The 25,918-nt window shown below is 36.0% G+C and overlaps 1 protein-coding gene across 1 annotated transcript in view; it reads left to right on the forward strand.

Moving 5' to 3' along the window:
* Positions 1-25,918, forward strand: part of ncam1b (neural cell adhesion molecule 1b) — a 159,539-nt gene that overhangs the window by 116,423 nt on the left and 17,198 nt on the right. Inside the window, 7 exon segments of the mRNA XM_073818210.1 lie at positions 972-1,147; positions 1,149-1,160; positions 4,289-4,385; positions 4,665-4,835; positions 7,628-7,753; positions 24,451-24,575; positions 24,664-24,844. Of these exon segments, the coding sequence (XP_073674311.1) occupies positions 972-1,147; positions 1,149-1,160; positions 4,289-4,385; positions 4,665-4,835; positions 7,628-7,753; positions 24,451-24,575; positions 24,664-24,844 (888 nt within the window).

A 25,918-nucleotide genomic window follows, 5' to 3' on the forward strand; every position in this document is an offset into this window, starting at 1 on the left:
AAGAAAATGGTGGTTAGGATTTACAATTTATTATTTGTTGTTTTGTTTTGTTGCATCATGCCTAGTTAGAACAATAAACGCCATATTTGATGAATGAAAATAAGGCAGTTAATGCTAAAAGTTTAGTCAGTTCAGTGCATAATACGGCTCCTATTATTTACTAGTGAATAAACTCCTAATCTTGTTTATGTTTGTCTCAAAAAAAATATCCAGTAGCAGTTAATCTAAGCACTAAATTCTGCTAACGAAGACAAAGTTCCGATTAAAAATGGACCAATTTACTTCTGTTTCTATGACTGTTATATTGCTGTAACATCAGAAATGGAGGCACTCTCTTCCCTCAATCTTTTAATTGCAATCGATAGCAAGCAAAGCATTACCGCCCATTTTCGCTCTCATTGTGCTCCCCCCACTGCGCCTGTTTGTATTTGTTTTCACATTAGCGCCGGCGTATGCTGTGAAAATACCAGCCTCCCTCTTCGCATGTTTAGTGCATTTGTACCAGTCGTGTATTGTTGCGATGGGACTAATGACATCTGAAGCTCTGATGAATGTGAGAACAGTATCTCAGCGGGCCGGGAGCTATTCGCACGCAGTCTGTGAGGGAACGCGGGCCCGGTCACGCACGTCATGTGAGCATCGTGCCTGAAGTCTCCCCCCAGCATGCTATTCAGGGACGCTGCTCGGAGGAGGGGCCTTTTGAAGCCAGTGAAGCGTGATTGGCTTTTATGTACTGCCGTGGACAGATGTGTTCAACATCACACAGCGCTGTGTTTTCAGCACTCTATGTTTAAGCCCTGGACATTTTGATCTTTAACCAGCTTATCCCCAGAATAAAGGCATCAACGGTAATGAGAGGGGACGCTTTGTTCTCCCTTAGCGGATGTAGACGGGCGGTAGGTAGATGAAGGGTCAGCGCTACCAGCAGGTTTATTTGCTTTCAATTGTATATGCTTTGCCTTTCATCACAGACGCCCCGAAAATCCTGGGCTCAGTAGCGGTGTACACGTGGGAGGGCAACCCGGCCAACATCAGCTGTGAAGTGCTGGCTCACCCCAGCGATGTGTCTATTACGTGGCTGCGAGACGGCTTCCAGCTGCCTAACGCTAACACCTCCAATATCAAGATCTACAACACGCCTTCCGCCCAGCTACCTGGAGGTACGGCCCACGCAGACGCCTTCCTGAGAATATAAACATTCACATAAACCCAGATGGTTGAAGCTTATGAAACTGGACAAAGAATATGTGCTGGTTAGATATCACCCCTCTAAATCAAAAGAAAGAAATGTGGTTTCTATAGACCTTTTTCCTGAGTAAACGATGAGCGCCGCCATTACGAATTCTAACGTCAGATTGAATGCTTTTCTGTTCCGGTTTCCATAGGAACCCATTCAAATAGCGTCCATCTGTTTTTAATGTAGCTAACGTCCGCTGCTTCGTGTCATCTACACACTCATTAAAGTGAGGCACTGACAAATGACGGTCATTGCGACATTGCCAAGTGATGGCGCTATGGAGCCATGTGCTTTTTAAAAACATTTTAATAGGTTTAACATTAGTTTATTAGCTCAGAATATACCCTAATTTGACTAGAAACAATGCAGACCGGAAATGCAAAGCATTCTTTCAGTTAAGAGTCGGACTTACTTCCGTGTTCAGGAAAAAACATCTATATCATTTTCATTATATTATATTATATTATATTATACAGTCATTATCCAAGCTGCCTATCCTCTATTATATTATGTTATATTAGAATAGATTCAAATAGATTAGCTCGTATAATATTAGACAGGACAACTAAAGGAGTAGTTCAACCAAAAATGAAAATTCTGTCATTTAATTATTCACCCTCTTGTTGTTCCAACCCGTTCATCTTTGGAGCACAAATTAAGATATTTTGTTTGATTTTTTTTTTTATGAAATCTGAACATTTTTTGACCCAGAAAGGTAGTAAGGAGATCCATAAAATCCATAAAATAGTCCATGTGACCTCAGTTGTTCAACCGCACTTTACTCAACTTTTTTCTTTAAAGATATTTTGAGATGAAAACAAATCTGTGGTTCTTTTAACATTGAAAATGGTCAAAAAAGAATAAAAAAGGAGTTAAACAATTCTTATTTGTTTAAAATGCTTTTTAAAGAGACCTTGTTCTCTGCTGTGACATTTTGTGTCACACCGGAGGACACTTTCTGTCACACCACAGAACATTTTAGCCTTTTGTGTCAATTAATGATGTTTCATCAATGAAAATAGTTTCAAACAAAGCCACAGCAACTGTTATGCGTCTCTGAGCAACATAACAGTGTTTAGTTGCTAAATCAATCATCCCTTTGAATGAATCAGTTGAATGAATGACTCAACTCACTTATGCAGAGATTTTCTACCACCTACTGGCTATTTTAGGTTTATATTTTCCCTTTTTTTACCCAAATCCAATTTTACCCAGTATTAATTTTTTTAAACATCAAAACATTAGTTATGCATTTATAAATGCAGGTTAAACGCATTTATGTCGGCATTAAACTGTGTAAATGCATTTCCACTTCAGATGCAGATTCTGTGTAACCGCTGCATTGCAAACACAAATTTTGTTGATACTGATTTTATTTATTTTTGGTATCTTACTATTTCAATGTATTGATTAAATTAAAGAATTTCACACAAAGATGATGCATACATTTAATTAGGTTCTTAATTGGCCTTATAAAGGTAAAAATATGCCCATAAATGGTAAAAATAAATTTAAACTTATTGGAAAAGTTCATTTCTGTTACAACTGCAAACTAACCACCTCACAAAATATGAAGAATATGAAAAACGCTAGCTGTCAGCTGTCCATGGCAGTCCCAAACCTGCCAACATACCAGCACAATAACATGCTCAACAAAATATTGTCTTATTATCATAATCAATTTTTTTTAGGAAACATCAAGATATAATTTTTTTGTCATTCTTTGTCATTATTATCACACCCCTAGTTGTTCAATGTCATTCAAAATCTTGTTCAGACCTGGGTTATTGTTGTTAAATCAAACCTAAAAGAATTATGTTCATTGAAATAAAGATGAAATAAAATACAAATATTAGGAAAATGCACATACCAAACTAAATAACTAAAATTAGATAAAATTAAAATGACAAAAGCATGTGGCCAGAAAAAAAAATAGCCAGTAAATTTATTTATAATTTTTTTTTTTACATATTTCTGAGCTACACAAAAAAAAAAATTGTCCTATGGCGTGACAGCAAAAATGAAGAAGAAAAAATTCTTAAAGAATTTTTAAAGAATTCTTAAAGACGAAGATTTAAAACTCTTAATAATATACAAATAGCATGAGAGAGATTCATCTTCATTGTTACACATTTTTTTCATATAGTGTTATTTATTTAATATGAAATTATAATTAACATCATTTTTGTCCCCATGATTTGTTGGACAAACTTTGACAACAAGATAAACTTTGCGGTCATCCATTTAAAACTGCTGAAAATTACACCATTTTAAGATGAGTGATATTTATATCACTCAATTGCAATACTTTTTTTAAAGATATTTTGAGAAAAAAAAACAAATCTGTGGTTCCTTCAACATTGAAAAAAAAAATGACAATATTAATTATATTTATTTTTATATTGTGGGACAGTGAAAATGTCATGTCACGTCAACAACCCATGTAACAAAATAATTACAATTAAACAAAAATGAACATGATAACTGAAAAGCTAGTTGAAAGCGTTAACAAAAACTATAATAGTATATAAATAATGCTAACATACCACTTGTTTAGTAAAGGGAATGTATAAGTTCCGTATGTCCAACCAATATAATGTTTTTTTTTTTTTTTTTCCATATGCTGTTTGCTCATGCTGTAGTTTGTGTTTGAAAGCAGGAAAGCAGTCACACATTTCATGTGAAAGAAATGTGTTGATGTATGCAAGAACAATTTGTTCACTTGAAAGGTTTGTTCAAAAACAGCTAAAATCCAAATGGTTTTGAAAACAAGCTTGATTTTCTGTATTATAAATATTTAACCCGCCTTATTTATTTTGATTTTGAGGTGAAATATGACCTGGACCTGTTTTCGAAAGCTTCACCCAGAATGGGATAGTGTTGCTGTAGGGCATTACTGCAGCCTATGCGTCTTATCAATATTTTAGCACAGGGAGAACGCTGTCAGGAGTAAATACACATCTAATGGAATGCCAGTGATAAAATGCATGTTTGAAAGATAAATGCTGAGATGGAGACTAGAGGTTAATGCATTCGCTTGATCTGTCCCAGGTCAACCCAGAGTCTCAGAGTGACTTTGGCAACTACAACTGCACTGCCTCCAATGAGATCGGGACCGAATCCAAAGAGTTCATCGTGATCCCAGCTGGTCTGTTTCACCGTATTGATCTCAAAACGAACACAATCTAGTCATTTATGGCGGTAGCAAATCACATTGACATTGAGTGTTTGGATGTTTTTGCTTTTGAGGTACTGTATTGCAATTGTAGACTTTGTTCAATAAAGTGCAATACAGTAGCTCAAATGTTCCTCTTGAAAAAAGTGTTTCTGAAGCTCAAAGCTGTACAATCAGGCCGTATAATCAAGCATAAGCTGTTAAAGTGCAGTTGTCCCATTACGAATTGTGAAGTGTTTCCCTGTGGTGCAGATGTGCCCTCGGCGCCGTCCATCACTCAAGTGCAGCCGTACTCCAGCACGGCTCAGGTGCTTTTCGAGGAGCCTGAGTCCACTGGAGGAGTTCCTGTGCTCAAGTACCGAGCCGAGTGGAGAGCCGTGGGCCGAGGGAAATGGGTGCAACGAGTCTATGAGATCAAAGATGGTGAGTCTGTCACACGAAATGGAAAAAAAACCCATTCATATTATATGGATTATAACAACACCACTGTATGGCTATATTAAGGTTCAAATACAATTTATTTGTTCATTCTGCTCATGATTCAAGAATATTACAGTAGTTATAACATGGATCCCGTAATGTGTTAAAGGGATAGTTCACCCAAAAATACAAATTTACCATTGATTTACTCACCCTCAAGCCATCCTGGGTGTATATGACTTTCTTCTTTCAGACGAATGCAATTGGAGTTATATTAAAAATTTCCTGGCTTTTTCAAGCTTTATAATGGCAGTGAATGGGTGTTAAGATTTTGAAGTCCAATAAAGTGCTTCCATCTATCATAAAAAGTGATCCACGTACCTCCGGAAGGTTAATAAAGGCCTTCTGAAGCGAATCAATGCATTGTGTAAGAAAAATATCCATATTTCAAACTTTATAAACCATAATCTGTAGCTGAATAACTGCCGTACACATGTTCACCAGAGAGTGGCGTTCTGGCGGATGACGTAGGACGTAGACGCAGCGTAAGCTCCATGGAAAACACGCTAGTCTTGTGAGAACCAAGTTTTGTTTACAGCAAAGGAAAATTAGTCTCCTCATGGCTTATATCAAAATTCTCCGACATTTTACTTTGCTAATCCTCATTTTGTATTTCTAATTCGTCAAATTTGTGTGTTCGGGTGTTTTGTTTTGCTCTTCTGCGCTTTTACGTTTATTGCCATGTTTACCTACGTCCAACTTCATCATCTCGTGAATGTGCTATCAAAAGTATATTTTTCTTACACAAGCGCATCAATTTGCTTCAGAAAGCCTTTATTAACCCCTTGGATCTGTGTGGAGTACTTGTTTAATGGATGGATGCACTTTATTGGACTCCAAAACCTCAACACCCATTCACTGTCATTATAAAACTTGGAAGAGCCAGGACATTTTTTAATATAACTCTGATTGTATTCATCTGAAAGTAAAAAGGGATAGTTCACCCAAAAATAATATGAAAATTACACCATGATTTACTCACTCTCAAGCCATCCTAGGTGTACAGTGAGGGAAACAAATATTTGATTCCCTGCTGATTTTGTACGTTGTACTTCGCCCACTGACAAAGAAATGATCAGTCTATAATTTTAATGGTAGGTTTATTTGAACAGTGAGAGACAGGATAACAACAACAAAAAATCCAGAAAATGCTTTTAAATAAAGTTATGAATTGATTTGCATTTTAATGAGTGCAATTTGATCCCTTTGCAAAACATGAGTTAGTACTTGGTGGCAAAACTTTTGTTGCCAATCACAGAGTTCAGACATTTTTGTAGTTGGCCACCAGGTTTGCACACATCTCAGGAGGGATTTTGTCCCACTCCTCTTTGCAGATCCTCTCCAAGTCATTAAGGTTTCAAGGCTTTGGCAACTCAAACCTTCAGCTCCCTCCACAGATTTTCTCTGAGATTAAGGTCTGGAGACTGGCTAGGCCACTCCAGGACCTTAATGTGCTTCTTCTTGAGCCACTCCTTTGTTGCCTTGTCTGTGTGTTTTGGGTCATTGTCATGCTGGAATACCCATCCACCACCCATTTTCAATGTCCTGGCTGAGGGAAGGAGGTTCTCAACCAAGATTTGATGATACAAGGCCCCATCCATCGTCCCTTTGATGCTGTGCAGTTGTCCTGTCCCCTTAGCAGAAAAATGTCATGTTTGACATTGGGGATGGTGTTCTTGGGGTCATAGGCAGCATTCCTCCTCCTCCTCCAAACATGGCAAGTTGAGTTGATGCCAAAGAGCTTGATTTTGGTCTCATTTGACCACAACGTTTTCACCCAGTTCTCCTCTGAATCATTCAGATGATCATTGGAAAACTTTAGTCAGGCCTATACATGTGCTTTCTTGAGCAGGGGAACCTTGCAGACGCTGCAGGATTTCAGTCCTTCAAGGCGTAGTGTGTTACAAATAGTTTTCTATGGTCTTAGCTGCTTGAGATCATTGACAAGATCCTCCAGTGTAGTTCTGGGCTGATTCTTCACCATTCTCATGATCATTGAAACTCCACGAGGTGAGATCTTGCATCAAGGGGGATTGACAGTTATTTTGTGTTTCCTCCATTTGTGAATAATCACGCCAACTGTTGTCACCTTTTCACCAAGCTGCTTGGCGATGGTCTTGTAGCCCATTCTATCCTTGTGTAGGTCTACAATCTTGTCCCTGATATCCTTGGACAGCTCTTTGGTCTTGGCCGTGGTGGAGAGTTTGGAATCTGATTGACTAATTGCTTCTGTGGACAGGTGTCTTTTGTACAGGTAACAAGCTGAGATTAGGAGCACTTCCTTTTAGTGAGTGCTCCTAATCTTAGCTCGTTACCTGTATAAAAGACACCTGGGAACCAGAAATCTTGGTGATTGATAGAGGATCAAATACTTATTTCACTCATTAAAATGCTTAGAACTGTTAAAATAAATCTACCATTAGTCAGTGGGCAAATGTACAAAATCAGCAGGGGATCAAATAAGTTTTCCCCTCACTGTACACCTACGATGGCTTGAGGGTGACTAAATCATGGTGTAATTTTCTTTTTATTTTTGGGTGAACTATCCCTTTAAGTATTGTTTTAGCTCTGCTATTGAATGTCATCATCACTCTATTCTTGTAGCTTTAAATGTCAAATATATTTCCTCATCTTCTATGGCAAGGTTTTATGTTGCCCATTTAAGATGCGTGCTGTTGTTTATGAATTAATGAATGAGTTTTTAATTAAATCTGCTGCTCGCTGCTTCCCTGCAGGACTGAGTTCGATCACAGTCACCGGCCTTAAACCCGAAACCGATTACGAAGTCAAGTTGTCTGCTATCAACGGCAAGGGCGAAGGCGACAGCAGCCAGTCAGTGGTCTTCAAAACCGAGCATGTCCGTGAGTATCACATTTCTCTCTCTCAGGAGCACATGGTTCCATCAACAGCAGCGCAGCGTGGCGTGACGGCCCACACACCTCATCACCAGTTAGTGTGAAGTCTTTGGCTGACGCAGACGCTAAAAGATACAGTTTGTGCTTGTGGTGATAAAGAGTAGGGTGTAATGACTTAAGTAGTTTGAATATTACCATATTTTCAGTCCCTTGACCAGTTCTCTCATTTTGCTGAATTACAAATCTGGCATTATAGCATGGCATTAAAGGTTAAGTGTGGATTTTTGCAAATAATGAATAACTAATACTGCATTAGGGTTTATGTTGTTAATTAAAACTAAAACCATAAAAAGTACACCATTTGAGCTAGTTGCCAAGCCATCATTTCTTATTTTAGTTTAACTTTTAAGTACTAAAATAACTAAAACTAAAACAGAAAATTGAATTAATAAAAAAATGAATGGATGATTAAATGGAAATAAGAACTATATACTATAAAAAAACTATTATACTTACTATACTATAAAAAACTAATAAATATGTAAAACAAACAGATAAAATGACTAAAACTTGAAAAAATACTACAAAATGAAAACTAAAAATATAAAAAGATTATCAGTTATACTAATTATAGATAGATAGATAGACAGACAGACAGACAGACAGACTGTAAAAAGTGAACAGTTGTATCAACTTAAAAAAAATGACTTCAATTGGTAACACCTAAGAATGTTAAGTTTTTTTTCAACTTAAGTTATTACATTTTATTAACTTAATTTTCCTAGGTCAATCAAACTTACATAATTTTAGTTCATTCAACCCTAATATTTACATTAGACTAACTTAATTCAACTGCATAAGTGAACAGTTCGTTCAACTTAATTTTTTTAGGTGTTACCAGTTGAAGTAATTTTTTCAAGTTTTTTCAACTTAGGCGAAAATTAAGTTGATAAAATGTACTTCAGTAAATTTAACTGCATTCTTAATAATTATTAACTTAAATTGAATTTCTTATTGAATCTGAATGTATTAACTTTCCCTAATCATATTATTAAATTACCTGCAAAGAAAAATTTAGAATCAAACACAGTGTTAAAGTTTTAAGTTTAAATTATTTCAACTAGTTGCCAAGCCATCATTTCTCATTTTATTTATTTATTTTGTATTTATTTATTTAATTATTTCCTATTTAAATTACAAAATAATAAAAAAAATACATACATTTAAAAAGGGAAAGAAAATAAAAAAACCTTATACACATTAAAAATAATAAAAATGTGAAACAAACAATAAAACCATTTAAAAAAAATAATAATGCAAAACAAGAACATAATACCAAACAAAATTACTACAACATTAAAATGAAAACTAAAAATATAAGGAATTAAAATAATAACTATAATATATCAAGTATACTAAGATAGATAGATTATAGATAGATAGTGTATATAAATAGATAAAATCTTCCTTTTGTTTGACATTTTCCCTTTATACAATAAATGATAACTAAAATCAAATACAATGTTAAAGTTTTAAGTTTATATTATTTCAACTAGTTGCCAGGCCATCATTTCTCATTTTAGTTAATCGTTTTTTAATTTATTTAATTATTTCTTATTTAAATTAAAAAATAAATAAATACATGTAAAAAAGAAAGAAAATAAGAACTATATACACATAAAAAATAATAATTAAACATGTAAAACAAACACATAAAAACCAACAAAATTACTTTTACGTTGAAATGAAAACTAAAAAAATAAGAAATTAAAATAAAAACTATAATCTAAATAGATTATAGACTTTTTTAATTAACATATTTTATAACATTTTCTCTTTTTTACTGACATTTGATATTTTACCTTTTTAAAATAAACGTTAACTGAAAAGTCTTAAGTTTAGATTTTATTTTAGCTTCAAGTATTAAAATAACAAAGTAAAACTGAAAATTGAATGAATGAAAAAAAGAAAGAAAATAAGAACTATACCATTAAAATGAAAACTAAAAATATATTTTAAAAACAATTATAATAATATATCAGTTATACTAATGATAAATAGATAGATTTGATTGACATTTGACATTTTTCTCTTTTTAAAATAAATGTTAACTTTTTTAAAAGCTCAATTTTAGTTTCATCTTACCAAGAAAGAACTCTTACTGCAACTCTGTCACTATTAGGCACTCCAGACATGCTTTTGTATGGTTCTTTTTAAGCAGTGGCTTCTTTTGTGCCTCCCTCCCATACAGACCAGTATTATGTAGAGCTCTTGATATGGTTGACTGGCTCACCTTTACTCTGTTCTCAGCTGAACTGAACTGAACTCTGTCGCTCCTTCAGAGTAATTGTTAACCTGTCTGTGGCGTCTCTCAGACTTTTGAAAGACCACCTTTTCTAGTCAACACCAGGGTGATTTGATGTAGTTGCCACTTTTTGACAACGTATAAACAGTTCCCACTTGGCTGTCCAGTATTTGCACATTTTTTTCGCCCTTGTGCAGGATATGTATTATTCATCGTGAAGAGAAACCTGGTGGTTATTTTAATCATTCATAGAGAGAAGCCTATGGATGTGCTATAAATGTAAGATAAAAACTGCCACAGCATAGGCTATTTCAGTTATTTTTGACAAGAATATTACAACAAATTGTGCATTTTGACTTTCAGTGCATAGAAATAGATCAACAAAGGGCTAAATATTAATGTAAGATTTGTAATTCAATGCAAGGAGAGCATTGGTCTTGATGCATTTGCAAATTACTGTATATAAATAATATATGCCTGGCAGGTTTATTGCTACTAAGCACATTCATATACACTGGTCACACCTTACATAAATGATTTCTCACATCAATAATTGATTCATCTACGAGAAATTCGACTGGTAAGAACAGAACATCTTGTTCTCACACAGGAGATAAAATTCTGCAAACATTCCACAAAGCATCGATAAAAATCAATCATAACATCGCACACTACAAGAATATTCCCGTGATTTGTGTTGATATTCTCCTCACATATAAACGCCACACACATCTACCCTCTCACTCCCCCTGGTGGTTGTTTGTGTGTTAAGTGGGATGTTTTGTCCGTCCAGAGATGCCATTATCACATAATACACTCAACACATTGTGCACTGGGATTTATTTCCTGTCAGTACATGAAACAAAACCCATTTAGTGGCGAAATCTCCAGGATGTAGTCCAGAGAGTAATGACTCTAACTCAGGTAAAGTATGAGTGATGAGAGAGTATTGCTGTCTGATCTTATTACCAGCTTTTACCCTTTGACATTTTCAGACTTTTCTGTTTTTCATCCTGTCATTTTATGTGATTTTCCCCTATTTTGTTTCCCATTTGTATGTTTTTTCATTTTCCGCCGGATCCTTTAGGGTATTCTTACACAAGTAAGTGTTTCATGTCCCCCTGTGATCATTGTTATCTTTTGATATCGCTCATATTTCTTTAGATTTTATTATTTATTAATATCTTGTGGATTTAAAGACCCTGTGATATCGAAATGAGAGTTTTGTGCCTTTAAGTCTATGTCCGTATATAATTGTACTCGTAAAAGCTAACTAAATTAAAACATAATTTTGTGCTTTAGAATGAACATGAACACATTACAGATAACTAGCCTCGTCATGTGTTTCTATGGGGTCTTTAAGTTCACATGCTAGATTTTTCCTCAGTTATCGAATTAAATAAAAATGAACATTTTCTTTTTTTCCTATGCTCCCTAGATGGGATTTTTCATTTTCACACTGAGGACACAGGTTTGTTATATAGCTGTATGATGATCATAGTTATGATTGTGTAATATTAAAACAGGAACCAAGAAGAGTAGATATTGCTTTGGTTTATATTTCCTAAAAAAAAGCCTCCACATGTCTTTATTTTTAGGCAACACACAGTTAAAGGTTGTATCAGCGATTTCTAGCCTAAAACATAAAGTGTCAATTTCAGCTGACCTTTCTTCACGATCCGCTCGCTGCCTGCCCCATAAATTGTCTGTGAAAAAACCGCGTCTCTCTGGTCAGCCTAGGGTCCGAGATATGCCAAAAAACAATCGGCACTACCAACCTTTCCACAGATAACCAAACAGTGTTCCAACCAATCAGCGTCAGGGGTTTGGTGTTGTGGACTTTCCTACTGGTGCAGGGATGTGAGGGAGGCGGCGCAAAAGTCCACAACACCAAACCCCTGACGCTGATTGGTTGGAACACTGTTTGTTTATCTGTGGAAAGGTTGGTAGTGCCGATTGTTTTTTTTGGCATATCTCGGACCCTAGGCTGACCAGAGAGACGCGTTTTTTTCACAGACAATTTATTGGGCAGGCAGCGAGCGGATCGTGAAGAAAGCTCAGCTGAATTTGACACTTTATGTTTCAGGCTAGAAATCGCTGATACAACCTTTAATTCAATTATTACCACACAACATGAAGTATTTAAAGTTTAGCAACTTTAAATATTTCTTGAGCGATTTAAATCCTGTTTGATGTGCTTACAGTGTCACACTCTTTGTCTAAAAGCTAATGCATGTTCCTCAGGTATTATATTAATACTTCAGTGTTTCCTCTGTTTTTTTTTGCTAAGAAATATGATTTGACAACTTAGTAGTGATTGCATAAGCAGGCATCACTATCGTGATCTTTAGCTCTAAGTATTAAACTTGAATACAGTGCTGTTTGTGCTGAGCACATGAATAACACCTCAAAGTGTGCTGCAAAAGCTTTAATACGAGTTTTTTTTTACCCTGGCAGATGTTAAAACTGGCAAAAAAAGTCAATAAACTCAATAAAGGGACTCAAGCCATATAATTTCATATAGACCTGATGGTGGGCCTTTTCGATTTGAGCAACCATCTAGAACAACCTTTTACCAATGCCCTAGCAACCACAAAGAGAACACCCTAAGAAATGGGTAGCATTATGTTAAGTTCCTGTTTACACTGGTGCGTTTTCGTTTTAAAATGCCGTTTTAAAATGAAAACGATCTTTGTCTACACTGCCGTTTTCACTGCGTTTCGAAAAACGATCCCCGTCCACACTGTACAGCTGAAAACGCATGTCACATGACCATTCTTAATGAGCATGATGTTATTGTTTACACGGTCATATGAATATGCAGAGCGAATGTGGGCAGTCATGCCATCGTTTTCAAAAGTCTCCGTTTTGGTTTGTTTACACTGAAATGCAACCCCAGAGTTTTCAAACTAAAACAGAGTATGCAGCGTTTTCGAAAGTGTCCGTTTTCGAGGGTTGAAAACATTGGAGTAGTGTAAACGACATGCGTAACCTTAGCAAAAGATATGCATTTTAAAACAAAAACGCACTAGTGTTAACGTAACCTAAGAACCACTTTGGAACAGTTTAGCAGCCAGATAGCAACGGACTGACAACCACTCAGTAAAATTTAGTAACCCCAGCAGCTGTTTAGAAATGCATCCACCACTTAAAAATTTAGCATCCAATTAGCAACACCCTAGCAACCAGCAAGAACATGTTGACAACAACTGGGAAAACTTCAACAACTGTATAGCAATGGCATTAACCACCCACAACAGTTTAGCAACCGCATAGCAACTTGGTAGCAACCACCTTAGAAACAGCAACGTGCTAAGAAACAATAATTTTGCAACTGCATAGCAACATGCTGAGCAACCACCGAGAACACCCTTGCAACCGCTTAGATAGAAACGCTCCAACAACCACTCTTAGCAACCACCAAGATCACCTTAGTAACCACATAGCAACACATTAGGAAATTTGAATAACTACAGGCATACAACTACTGGGAAAACTGTAGCGACCACCAAGAACTTAGAAAGAAAGGCTTCAACAGCCAGACAGAACACTTTAACAACCAAATAGCAATGCAGTAGCAACCACCAAGAACAATGTAGTAACCATGTTAACGACTTTAGCAACACCAAAATAACCACCCAGAACGCTTTAGCAGCCACTTAGAAACTCCATAGCAAACACACAAACACCTTAGAAACAACAGAGCAACATGTTAAGAACCATTTAGAGCAACTGCATAACAACATGCTGTCAACCAACACACTAAGCAACCATTAAGAACACCCTAGCATCTGCTTAGAAAGAAAGGCTTCAACAAACATTCAGAACACCTCAACAACCAAATAGCAATACAGTAGCAACCATCAAGAACACCTTACAAACAGCATAGCATAACAATTTTTCAGCTGCATAGCAACCAACATACTGACAACCTCTCAAAAAACTTTAACGACCAGTGCTATCGCAACCACCAAGAGCACCCTAGCAACTGCTTAGAAAGAACAACTTGACTGTGGTTAACAGCCACTGGAAAAACGGTAGAAACCACCAAGAACATCTTACAACCAGCATAGCAACACAAAGAACCACTCAGAACAATTTATCAACTGCATAGCATCATGCTGACAACCACTCAGAAAACTGTGCCATAGCAACCACCGAGAACACCCTGCAACTGCTTAGAAAGAACCACTTTAAACAGTTTAGCTTTAAACAGCCACTGGGAGAACTGTAACAACTACATACTGTAGCAACACCATATTAAACACCCAGAACATTTTAGCAACACATAGCAACATCATAGCAACCACCAAGAACACTCAAGAAACTGCATAGCAACCATCAGGAATACCCTAGCAACTGCTTAGTAAAAAACACTTTGAACAACATAGCTGTAAGTAACAGTTATTTTGATAACTGTAGCAACTACATACTGTAGCAACACCATATTAAACACCCAGAGCACTTTAGCAACACATTGCAACTCCATAGCAGCCACCAAAACAACTTAGCAAGCACATAGCAACAAGCTGGCAACCACTATGAAAACTGTAGAAACTCCATAGCAACCAACAAGGACCACCTTACAAACAGCACAGCAACACAAAGAACCATGCAGAACATTTTTTTAGCTGCACAGCAACATACTGACAACCAACACACTGACAATCTCTCAGAAAACTTTAATAACCAGTGCCATAGCAACCACCAAGAACACTCAAGAAACCTCTCAGAACAATTTGTCAACTGCAGAGGGACATGCTGACAACCAACACAATGACAACCACTCAGAAATCTTTAACAACCAGTACCATAGCAACCACCAAGAACACCCAAGCAACTGCATAGCAACCAACAGGAACATCCTAGCAACTGCTTAGTAAGAACCACTTTGAACAACGTAGCTGTAAGTAACAGTTATTGGGATAGCAAACACATACTGTAGCAACAACCTATTAAACACCCAGATAACTTTAGCAACACATTGCAACTCCATAGCAGCCACCAAAACAACTTCGCAAGCACTAGCTGGCAACCACTATGAAAACTGTAGCAACTTTATAGCAACCAACAAGAACACCTTACAAACAGCACAGCAACACAAAGAACCATGCAGAACATTTTTTTAGCTGCACAGCAACATACTGACAACCAACACACTGACAATCTCTCAGAAAACTTTAATAACCAGTGCCATAGCAACCACCAAGAACACTCAAGAAACCTCTCAGAACAATTTGTCAACTGCAGAGGGACATGCTGACAACCAACACAATGACAACCACTCAGAAATCTTTAACAACCAGTACCATAGCAACCACCAAGAACACCCAAGCAACTGCATAGCAACCACCAGGAACATCCTAGCAACTGCTTAGTAAGAACCACTTTGAACAACGTAGCTGTAAGTAACAGTTATTGGGATAGCAAACACATACTGTAGCAACAACCTATTAAACACCCAGATAACTTTAGCAACACATTGCAACTCCATAGCAGCCACCAAAACAACTTAGCAAGCACTAGCTGGCAACCACTATGAAAACTGTAGCAACTTCATAGCAACCAACAAGAACACCTTACAAACAGCACAGCAACACAAAGAACCATGCAGAACATTTGTTCAGCTGCACAGCACAGAACACAGCAACCACCAAGAACACCTTAGTAACTGCTTAGAAAGAACCACTTTGAACAACTTAGCTATGGTTAACAGCCACTAGGAAAACTGTAGCAACACCATATTAAACACCCAGAACACTTTAACAACACATTGCAACTTTATAGCAACCATAAAGAACACCTTACAAACAACATAGCAACACCAAGAACCAATCAGAACAATTTTTCAGCTGCATAGCACCATGCTGACAGCCAGTGCCATTGCAACCACTAAGAACACCCAAACAACTGCTTAGCAACCACCAAGAACACCCTAGCAACTGCATAGCAACCACCAAGAACACCCTAGCAACTGCTTGGAAAGAACCACTTTGAACAGCCATAGTTAACAGCCTCTAGGAAAACTGTATCAACTGCATACTGTAGCAACCGCATACTGTAGCAATTATTAAACACCATGAACACTTTAGCAACACATTGTAACTCTATAGCAACAACCAAAAACAGCATAGCAACACACTAAGAAATGCTCTACAACAATTTTGCAACTGCATTGCAACTACCTAAAAAGAAAGGCTCCAACAACCAAGTAGCAACCACCAAGAACACCCAAGTAAGCCTGTAACCCCCCTAGCAACACGCTACACTCATATTTTCTTCAGAATATGTTAAAAATAAGCGAGTTTGAATGCTTTTCAGTTGTGTTTGAACAAGAGCATACGCTCAATCTCTCAGAGGAAATTCTGCTCGGTGTGTCTCTGCTTCTGTGCTCAGTGTTTCTGTGATCTTTGTGATTAAAGCCATTTTGAGTTGCTTGGTTTTGTGTTTCTCTGCAGTATGTTCTAACCCTTGACTTGATCTTTTTTTCGCATAATTACATTTGTGTCTGTATTTTTGTATCTTTCATGCAACCTCTTCCAATTTCCTTTCAACCAATCATGTGCGTGCATATGATGTGACTGTGTCATGTGGCTTGCATGGTGCTGGTGATGTCATCATCCACACTGACGAGCAGAAGGTAAACACTCGGGCCCGGCTCCATCCCTCTCATGTACAGGATTAGCCTTCACTCACATCCCAATCACCATATTCATCCTTAAGCAGCCATTATAACTCACTCCTGTCACATTTCTAGAATTAAATCCCCTCAGACAGGTCATGAAAATTCATCCATTCCCAATTTTGAACGGAGACTGTTACCCTTGAGCAACCACTGCGCTCTGACTGCACAAATTATCTTCCGTGGTGAATATGCAATCGGGGAAGAAAAAAAAAGTTGACGCCGTGTCCTGCCAACCATGGAAATGACATCAAAAGCTCTGGAGCTGAAAAATATTTCCCCAGAGCGATCGCTGGCTACGACGATCTCGCTCTTTTATGTTCAGTCTAAACATTTTGACAAGCAGCGGGTTTACAGACGCTCTACACTGACGTCCTTTCATCTTCGGCTGCTTTGGATATGCTGCTACCAGTGTACAATTATATCCAAATTAGGATATCCCGAAAAAATGCTACAGTAGGCGCTGCGAGTGGTTGATCTCAATGGTTTATTTATTCTCCAGTTTCAAGCATGTTTCAGTAACTTTCCTTTTCAGCGAACCTTTGAACCTTTTAGAGGGGTCCTCCTCTCCTCTCCCAAGTTTGTCCTTTGATGTTGCGGTTGTTTTCGCCCACATGGAAATTTTATGATGACTCTGTACAGAAAAATATTGCGACTCTCTTTTTATTGCACTGTTGCTTATTTGCTTGCACACCTGGACTAATGATATAGGTTTTACGATGTTTCTGTGATTGAAGTGTATTGGTCTATGTTTTGCTTGTCTTTTTATAAGAAAAAAGGGATGAATTTATTGAACAGTTGCACCATTTTACGTCTTATTCACAAACCACACTCAATCCGGTTCAAGCAGACAATATTTTCACTGAAATTAGTGCCATGCATAATTAAAGTGGTATTGAAGCAGTCAGTCAAGTTTGTTATTTACGGCAAACACGATTAAATTAAGCGTGTGACGCTACAGGGTTGGTTTGCCATGTTGGCCAGAGAAATGATATAATCATTTTTTTACTTTTTGAACACACAGATGTTTTTGGTTTTCACCATATTTTGGATTAATATCCAAAATCAAAATGTCTACATCACAACGTTTTGATTGTTTTATAATTTATGTCAGACGAGTTATGTCTCACGAGTTTAAAGTCTTGTCAGTTTAAACATTAATGTGTTTTAAGCCATTCAAGCGCAAGATGGTGTGAAAGAGATTTCAAAGCGGTATTGCACGCTGTGATAGATTGTTTGTTTCTTCCTCCATTTCAAAACATTTGTGTGTACATAAATTAAAGAAATGCTTATACAGTCAGGTCCATATATATTTGGACACTGACACACTTTTCATAATTTCGGCTCTGTATGCCACTAGAATAGTTTTTAAAATGATTAAAGTTCAGATTGTGCACTTTAAGCCCATATTCATTGTATAACTGTAACTTGAATATGTTTTGGTCAACAGCTAAAATAATAAAAATTATGTCAGTGTCCAAATACATATGGACCTGACTGTATTACTTATATTACAGCAAAAACAGTAAAAAATTGAAATATTTTGACTATTTAAAAAAAAAAAAATTCTGTTTGAATATATTTGAAAATGTAATTTATTCCTTTGATTTCAAAGCTGAATTTTAAGCATCATTTCTCCGGTCAAATGATCCTTCAGAAATCATTCTAATATTCTGATTTGCTGCTCTTTATGTTGAAAACAGCTGAGTAGATTTTTTTTTTTTTTTTCCAGGTTTGTTTGATGAATAGAAAGTTCAGAAGAACAGCATTTATCTGAAATAGAAATCTTTTGTAACTTTAGAAATGTCTTCATCACTTTTGATCAATTTAAAGCATCCTTGCTAAATAAAATAATTAATTTCTATAATTTATAAAAAAAAATAATTAAGTTTTTTGAATGGTATAGTGTATAATGATACAAAATCTTTAATAAATAATAATAATAAATAATAAATGCTGATCTTTGGATCTTTCTATTCATCAAAGAATTTTGGAAAAAAAAATGTACTCAGCTGTAATAAATATTGATATTAATACTAATAATATTAAAAATGTTTCTTGAACAGCAAATCAGCATATTAGAATGACTTCTGAAAGATTGAAGACTGGAGTAATGATGTTAAAATGTAGCTTTGATCACCGGAATAAATTACATTTAAAAATATTAATTTAAATAGAAAACAGTTATTTTAAATAGTAAAAATATTTCAAAATAGTACTGTTTTTGCTGTACTTTGGATCAAATAAATGCAGGCTTGGTGACCAGAAGAGACTTCTTTTAAAAAACAATAAAAATCGTGGTGTTCAAAAACTTTTGACTCTCGATGGAAATCAGTTTACGAAATAATGTAAACTTGACTAACTGCTTAACTTCTACTTTAAAGTAATAGTTCACCCAAACCGGCTGCAGAATTTCAATTCTAATTTAAATGCAAGGACATAGAATTAAATTCATTGTCGAAGAATTTAGCTTTTTTTCCTAGAAAGCAGTGTGTAAGGACAAACTTTTGACAAAAAGCCCAATTCTTCAACCTAGTACTCACTAGCAACCTGCAAATTGGGCCATTGTGGGGCTAGTTTGAGATATTACCTCATTTGCATAACGCCTTTAGCGAATCGGTTGCTAAAACAACGCAGTCAGGGTGTGCAAATAAATGGCGCAATTCATTCTTAGTGAATTCCCCCTAGAATATCACAATGTTCATTAAGATAATGAACACGTAAGTTCATTTGCAAACGTGTAAAACTCGTATTTTTAGTCTCATTTAATTTACTGCTGTTTGCTCCCTTGTGTATACCATCATTTCAGTCACTGTATCCTATAGGGACAGATGGCCGAGGAGGATGGAATTAATCATGCAGTGCTGCACTTTCATTATTTAAGAGATGAGCGTTTATTGATGACCCTTTAAACTGTCATTCGAGTAGAATAGCTGCTTGTTAATTGAGCTGATTGTTTAGGATTGGAGCTCCTCGCATCAGTTAGTGGGGCTTCTGCCATTTTTATGCGCTGTACTTTTAGCACCTCAGACCACATTAAGATTAATTACTGTGTTTTTATCACATCTCATTCAGTTATGAGAGCGTATGTACCTCTCTGAAAAAAAAAAAAAAGGATCCGGCTGTATTGGAGAGGTGAAGCTACTGATGCATTGACAACATTAGTATTTTGACTAATTAGTGATTCAAATCAGGCTAAACAAGAGGTACAAACAAAAAATGAAAGAAGAAAGACCTGTAAATTAAGATTGTGAATGAAAGCATCTCTCTCGTACAGGCTAATAGCTAATTACTGGCTTAATGAGAGTAAATGCCTTCATTTTTCCATCCGCGGTGTACACGCGTAGCTTCTGCCTGCAGTGATGTTACGTGTCACTCTGCGGCGTCAAACTAATGTAGTGAATCAAACGAGCATTCGCTGGTCATTAAAATGAAATGGATCATGATGGCCCGTGAAGGAGAAGCCTCAGCGAACAGCGCCATAGAAATATTCCCAATTCACAGTGCGCTAATACACATGACTGCTCTATAGGGATGTTCACAGTTCACCGTGACCTCCAAATATCAGCCTACTCATCTAAGGAGGCCCAGCCAGCCAGCATGTGTCATATTATTCTATTACTTGCCTATATGGAATCACTGGCTTGTGGGAGGCTAAGAATTATGGGAGCTGGAAAATTGTCAACTTTTTAATGCACATAATTAGTTGACTGGCATTTCATTGGCCAGAACTGATAACTATAGAGCTGGGTGGTCATTGAGCAATAGTGTGATGCAGATAAATACATAATACAATTTTAAGCTGTTTAAAGTTTGTTTTTGTTTGTTGTTGTTTTTTCACCTCATATGTAAACTTCTGGCTCAAGTTGAATGGTGTGAGTTTGTCAGTATTTGAATAAGAACAGATTGCAGGACTGTTTAAAGTGATAGTTCACCCTAAAAATGAAAATTCTGTCGTTAATTACTCACCCTCATGTCGTTCCACACCTGTAAGACTTTCGTTCAACTTCAAAACACAAATTAAGATATTTTTGATGATATCCAAGAGCTTTCTCACCCTGCATAGACAGCAACGCAACTACAGTTGAGGTTAAAAGTTTACACCCCCCTTTTAGAATTTGCAAAATGTTGATTATTTTATCAAAATAAGAGGGATCATACAAAATGCATGTTATTGTTTATTTAATACAGACCTGAATAAGATATTTCACATAAAAGATGGTTACATGTAGTCCAGAAAAGAAAATAATTGTTGAATTTATAAGAATAACCCCGTTCAAAAGTTTACATCCCCTTGATTCTTAATATTGTGTTCTTATCTGAATGATCCACAGGTGTGTTTTTTTTTTTTTTTTTTTTTTTAGTGATAGTTGTTCATTAATCCCTTGTCTTGAACTGTTTGACTGCCCACTGTTTTTCCAGAAAAATCTTTTAGGTTAAAACGCTCACTGATGCTCCAGAAGGAAAAACCATGCATTAAGAGCCGGGGGTGAAAACTATTTGAATTTGAAGATCAGGGTAAACTGAGCTTATTTTGTCTTCTGGGAAACATGTAACTACCTTCTATAGTCTCTGAAGGGCAGTGATAAATGAAAAAATACGATATTTAGGCAAAATAAGAAAAAAGTATACATCTCCATTCTGTTCGAAAGTTTTCACCCCCGTTTCTTAATGCATGTTTTTTCCTTCTGGAGCATCAGTGAGCGTTTGAACCTTCTGTAACAGTTGCATATGAGTCCCTCAGTTGGGACTTAGTCCCATACAGTCATTTGGAAAGGGTTCAAGTACACAAAAATGCTGGAAAACCAAAGAATTTGTGGGATCTAAAAGATTTTTCTGAAGAACAGCAGGCAGTTTAACTGTTCAGGACAAACAAGGGACTCATGAACAACTATCACTAAACAGCAAAACATAGCTGTGGATCATTCAGGTAACAACACAGTATTAAGAATCAGGTGTATGTAAACTTTTGAACAGGGTCATTTTTATAAATTCAACTATTATTTTCTTTTGTGGACTATATGTGACCCTCGACCACAAAACCAGTCATAAGGTAAAATTTTACAAAACTGAGATGTATACATCATATGAAAGCCCAATACATAAGCTTTCTATTGATATATGGTTTGTTAGGATAGGACACTATTTGACAGACACATAAATTTGAAAATCAGGAATCTGAGGATGCAAAAATATCAAAATACTGCGAAAATCACCTTTAAAGTTGTCCAAATTAGGTTCTTAACAATGCATATTACAAATGAAAAATTACATTTTGATATATTTACAGTAGTTAATTAGGTCAGTCCTAAATAAACAACAACATGAATTTTGTATGACCCTTCTTATTTTGGTAAAATAATCAACGTTTTTGCAGATTCTGAAAGGGGGATGTAAACTTTTTACCACAACTGTACCATGTTCAAGGCCCAGAAAGGTAGTAAGGACATCGTTAAAATAGTCCATGTGACATCAGCCGTTTAACCGCAATGTTATTAAAGGGGTCATCGGATGCCCATTTTCCATAAGTTGATATGATTCTTTAGGGCCTAAACAGAAGTCTATAACATACTTTGGTTAAAATTTCTCAATGGTAGTGTAAAAAACACTCTTTTTACGTTGTCGAAATCAGCCCTGTTCAGAGCGAGTTATTATGTTGCATGTTCCTTTAAATGCTAATGATCTCTGTTCACTCCGCCCCTTTCTGCCGTGGGGTGACGAGCCGTAATGTTTACCTTAGCCGCAAAACTTGCTAACTAGCACTTTATTAAGAAAGGTGATTTGCAAAGATGCATAAAAAACCCCTTTACTCACTTCTGCTGTGGGATGAAGCTGCATTACGAATGATTCGCACAAACATAGACCCAAATATGTGGATCGTACGGTGGCCGAGACAGCTCAACGCACTGCAAACTCAAGAAAACACATGCAAACAGAAAAAACGACATCAAATTAAGAAAACATCTTCATCAGTTTGACAACACAGGCGCTGCAAATGAAGATGTTTTCTTAATTTGTTGTCGTTTTTTGTTTGCATGTGTTTTCTTAAGTTTGCAGCGCGTTGAGCTCTCTCGGCCACCGTAGGATCGGGGATCAGTGCCTTCCTTTCAAAAATGAAAGTGACGTTAATCAGCTGCGTCTTCAGCGACTAAGATGTCGGGAGTAAATGAGGACTGCTAACTTCAATATTACATCCAACAACAGAACACCTCAATCGCTCAGTCGTGGAGACATTGTTGTCTTTAGTTGACACAATGGTGGTCGAAGTCAGGCTGTTTCAGCTCAGTGAGGGCGGGTCTAAGGTAAGACAGTCGTGTCAATCAACTATTTGTGTTCCGAAGATGAACAGAGACCTTATGGGTTTGAAATGACATGAAGGTGAGTAATTAATGACAAAATTTTCATTTTGGGGTGAACTGTGCCTTTAAGAAAACTTGTTTGAAAACCATTATTTATGTTTGGTGTTTTTACTGATATGAAAATTACACATTGCAGCTTGAATAACGGCAAAAGAGACACAGAAATTGTAAAAATTATTAAATTAATTGAAGATTTATTTTACAATATGTGCATGATTGTCGATTTCACAGTTTTGTTATTTAATATAATTGACATGGTTATCAGTCAAAGCCGAAAATCTCAAAATCTCAAAATAGTTTCTTGGTACTGCACATAATACCAGTATTTAATGCTAGTTTTCCTTTCTTGGACTGTTCTTCCTTTTACACATCTTCGGTTTTAAGGGGATTGTGCATCCAAATATGAAGAATCTGTCCATTTATTTGCCTTCATGTTGTTCCAAACCCTTAAGACTTTTATTCTTCTTCAAAACACAAATTAAGATATTTTAATGAAAGCTGAAAGGTTTATGTCCCTTCATGCAGCCAAAATTTTGACACTTCCAAAAGTTTAGTTTATGAAGACATCATAAAAATATCCCATTATGGATTGAGCACCTTAATCAAAGTCTGCTAAAGGGAAACGTTTGCTTTAAATGATGAACAGATTTTATCTAGGCTTTTATTCATCTAAAAGCATAGCGTACATTCAATATGGTAAACTGAAGTTTGTTTGATGTGCAGATTTGGTGGATAATTTTGGTTTTAAAGATGGAAAAAACGTCTTACAGGTTTGGAATGACTTGAGGGGAAAGTAATTGGTGGCAATTTTTATTTTTGGAACTATTCATTAAAAGGTTAGATTACTCAAAAATGAAAATGCTGTGATTTATAACTCACCCTCATGTCGTTCCAAACCCGTAAGACCTTCATTCATCTTAGGAACACAAATTAAAATATTTTTGATGAAATCAGAGAGTTTTTTTGACCCTGCATAGAAAGCAACGCAACTACCACGTTCAGTGGAGACTGATACGGAAGAGAATAATTTGTTGAATAAAGTCGTAATTTTTATTTTCTTTGTGCACCATAAGTATTCTCGTAGCTTCATAAAATTACGATTGAACCACTGATTTCACATGGACTATTTTATCATTGTCCTTACTACCTTTCTGGGCCTTGAACGTGTCAGTTGCTTTGCTGTGGGATTTCATCATAAATATCTTAATTTGTGTTCTGAAGATGAACAAAGGTCTTATGGGTTTGGAACGACATAAGGGTGGCCAATTAATGACAGAATTTTAATTTCTGGTTGAACTATTCCTTTAAAGTTATCTTGTTTTTCTCTAATGTCATTGTAACTGGTTTGTTGTTGTAGGAGAGCCAAGTCCCCCTAAACTAGAGGGCACTCTACAACCCAAAGGCAACTCTCTCAAAGTGAAATGGACCAAACAAGATGATGGAGGGTCACCAATCACCCATTATTTGGTCCGATACAAAGCCGTGAGTGTCAAATCTAAATGTATTTTATATGAGCCTTCATATTTTGTCTTAGCAAGTTTATGACCGTTTCATGCCTGGTTGTTGGTAGAGGGAAGACTCCGACTGGAAACCCGAGATCCGTCTGCCCAACGTGAGCGAGTATGTAATGCTGATTGGGCTGGAGTGGGACACTGAGTATGACGTGTTCGTTGTGGCAGAGAACCAGCAGGGCAAGTCCAAGCCTGGCACTCTGACCTTCAGAACCTCTTCGGAGCCTGCAGCGACCACAGGTATCCACCATCCGTCTCTCCCTCCCTTCCTCCCTCCTTCTCTCCTCCCATCCCTCCTTCTCTGTGTTCACCCTCACCGCCGGTCTCAAGCACACTGATTTTAACAGCTGACTCAGAGCTGTAATGACACCAAACATGTGAATGCAGTGTGGGCCATCACTTACGCTGCATGATAAACAGTGAGTCATGCTACATGGTAGATCACGAAACACACGGACAAAACATTTGGCGTGGTCATATGGGATTCTTGATGCCATATTTCTATAACATAAGATTAGCGTGAGACGGCGATGCCAGTCTCCAAGCTGGCCATTTAAGCTGTTGTAGATTTAGTCAGATATGCAAGGTGGGGAGAGGGGCAATTTTGATCACAAACAAGCGTGATGACAATTATTCAGCAAATGCTCAGTAGATGTTTTTTTCTGCAATGTTCAAAATATAATATATATATATATATATATATATATATATATATATATATAACGTAAAACATTTTCATACAATATATTGTTATATTCATATATATATTTTTACATATTCGTTTTAAATATTAGCCAATGTATTGTAAAAAATATTACCAAAAATATTGTTAAAAATGGTATATTGTTTATTATAATGTGTATATATAAAATATATTATTATATGTAATTATATAATTTATAGATGATTATTATTATTATTATTATATATTTAATAATAAACATTTTAAGTACAACAAATATCTATATATATGTGTAAATGTTTATCATAAACATTGTAAAAAAACGGCATTGTTTATTTTAATGTATAATATATAATCTAATAATAGTAATAGTGTATCTGTGTGTGTGTGTGTGTGTATGTGTGTATATATGTAAATATAGATTTTATAGATTATTATTATTATTATTATTATCATTATATATTAAATAGACATTTATATATATATATATATATATATATAAGCTAAAGTATTGTAAAAATGTATATAAAATTGTTTATCGTAAAAAATATATAAAATATCTAAATATGTAATTATTTATTTTATAGATTATGTAATATTCAAAAATATCATATATATATACTGTGTGTGTG

Source organism: Garra rufa, chromosome 14 (assembly GCF_049309525.1).
Source record: "Garra rufa chromosome 14, GarRuf1.0, whole genome shotgun sequence".
Taxonomy (NCBI): domain Eukaryota; kingdom Metazoa; phylum Chordata; class Actinopteri; order Cypriniformes; family Cyprinidae; genus Garra; species Garra rufa.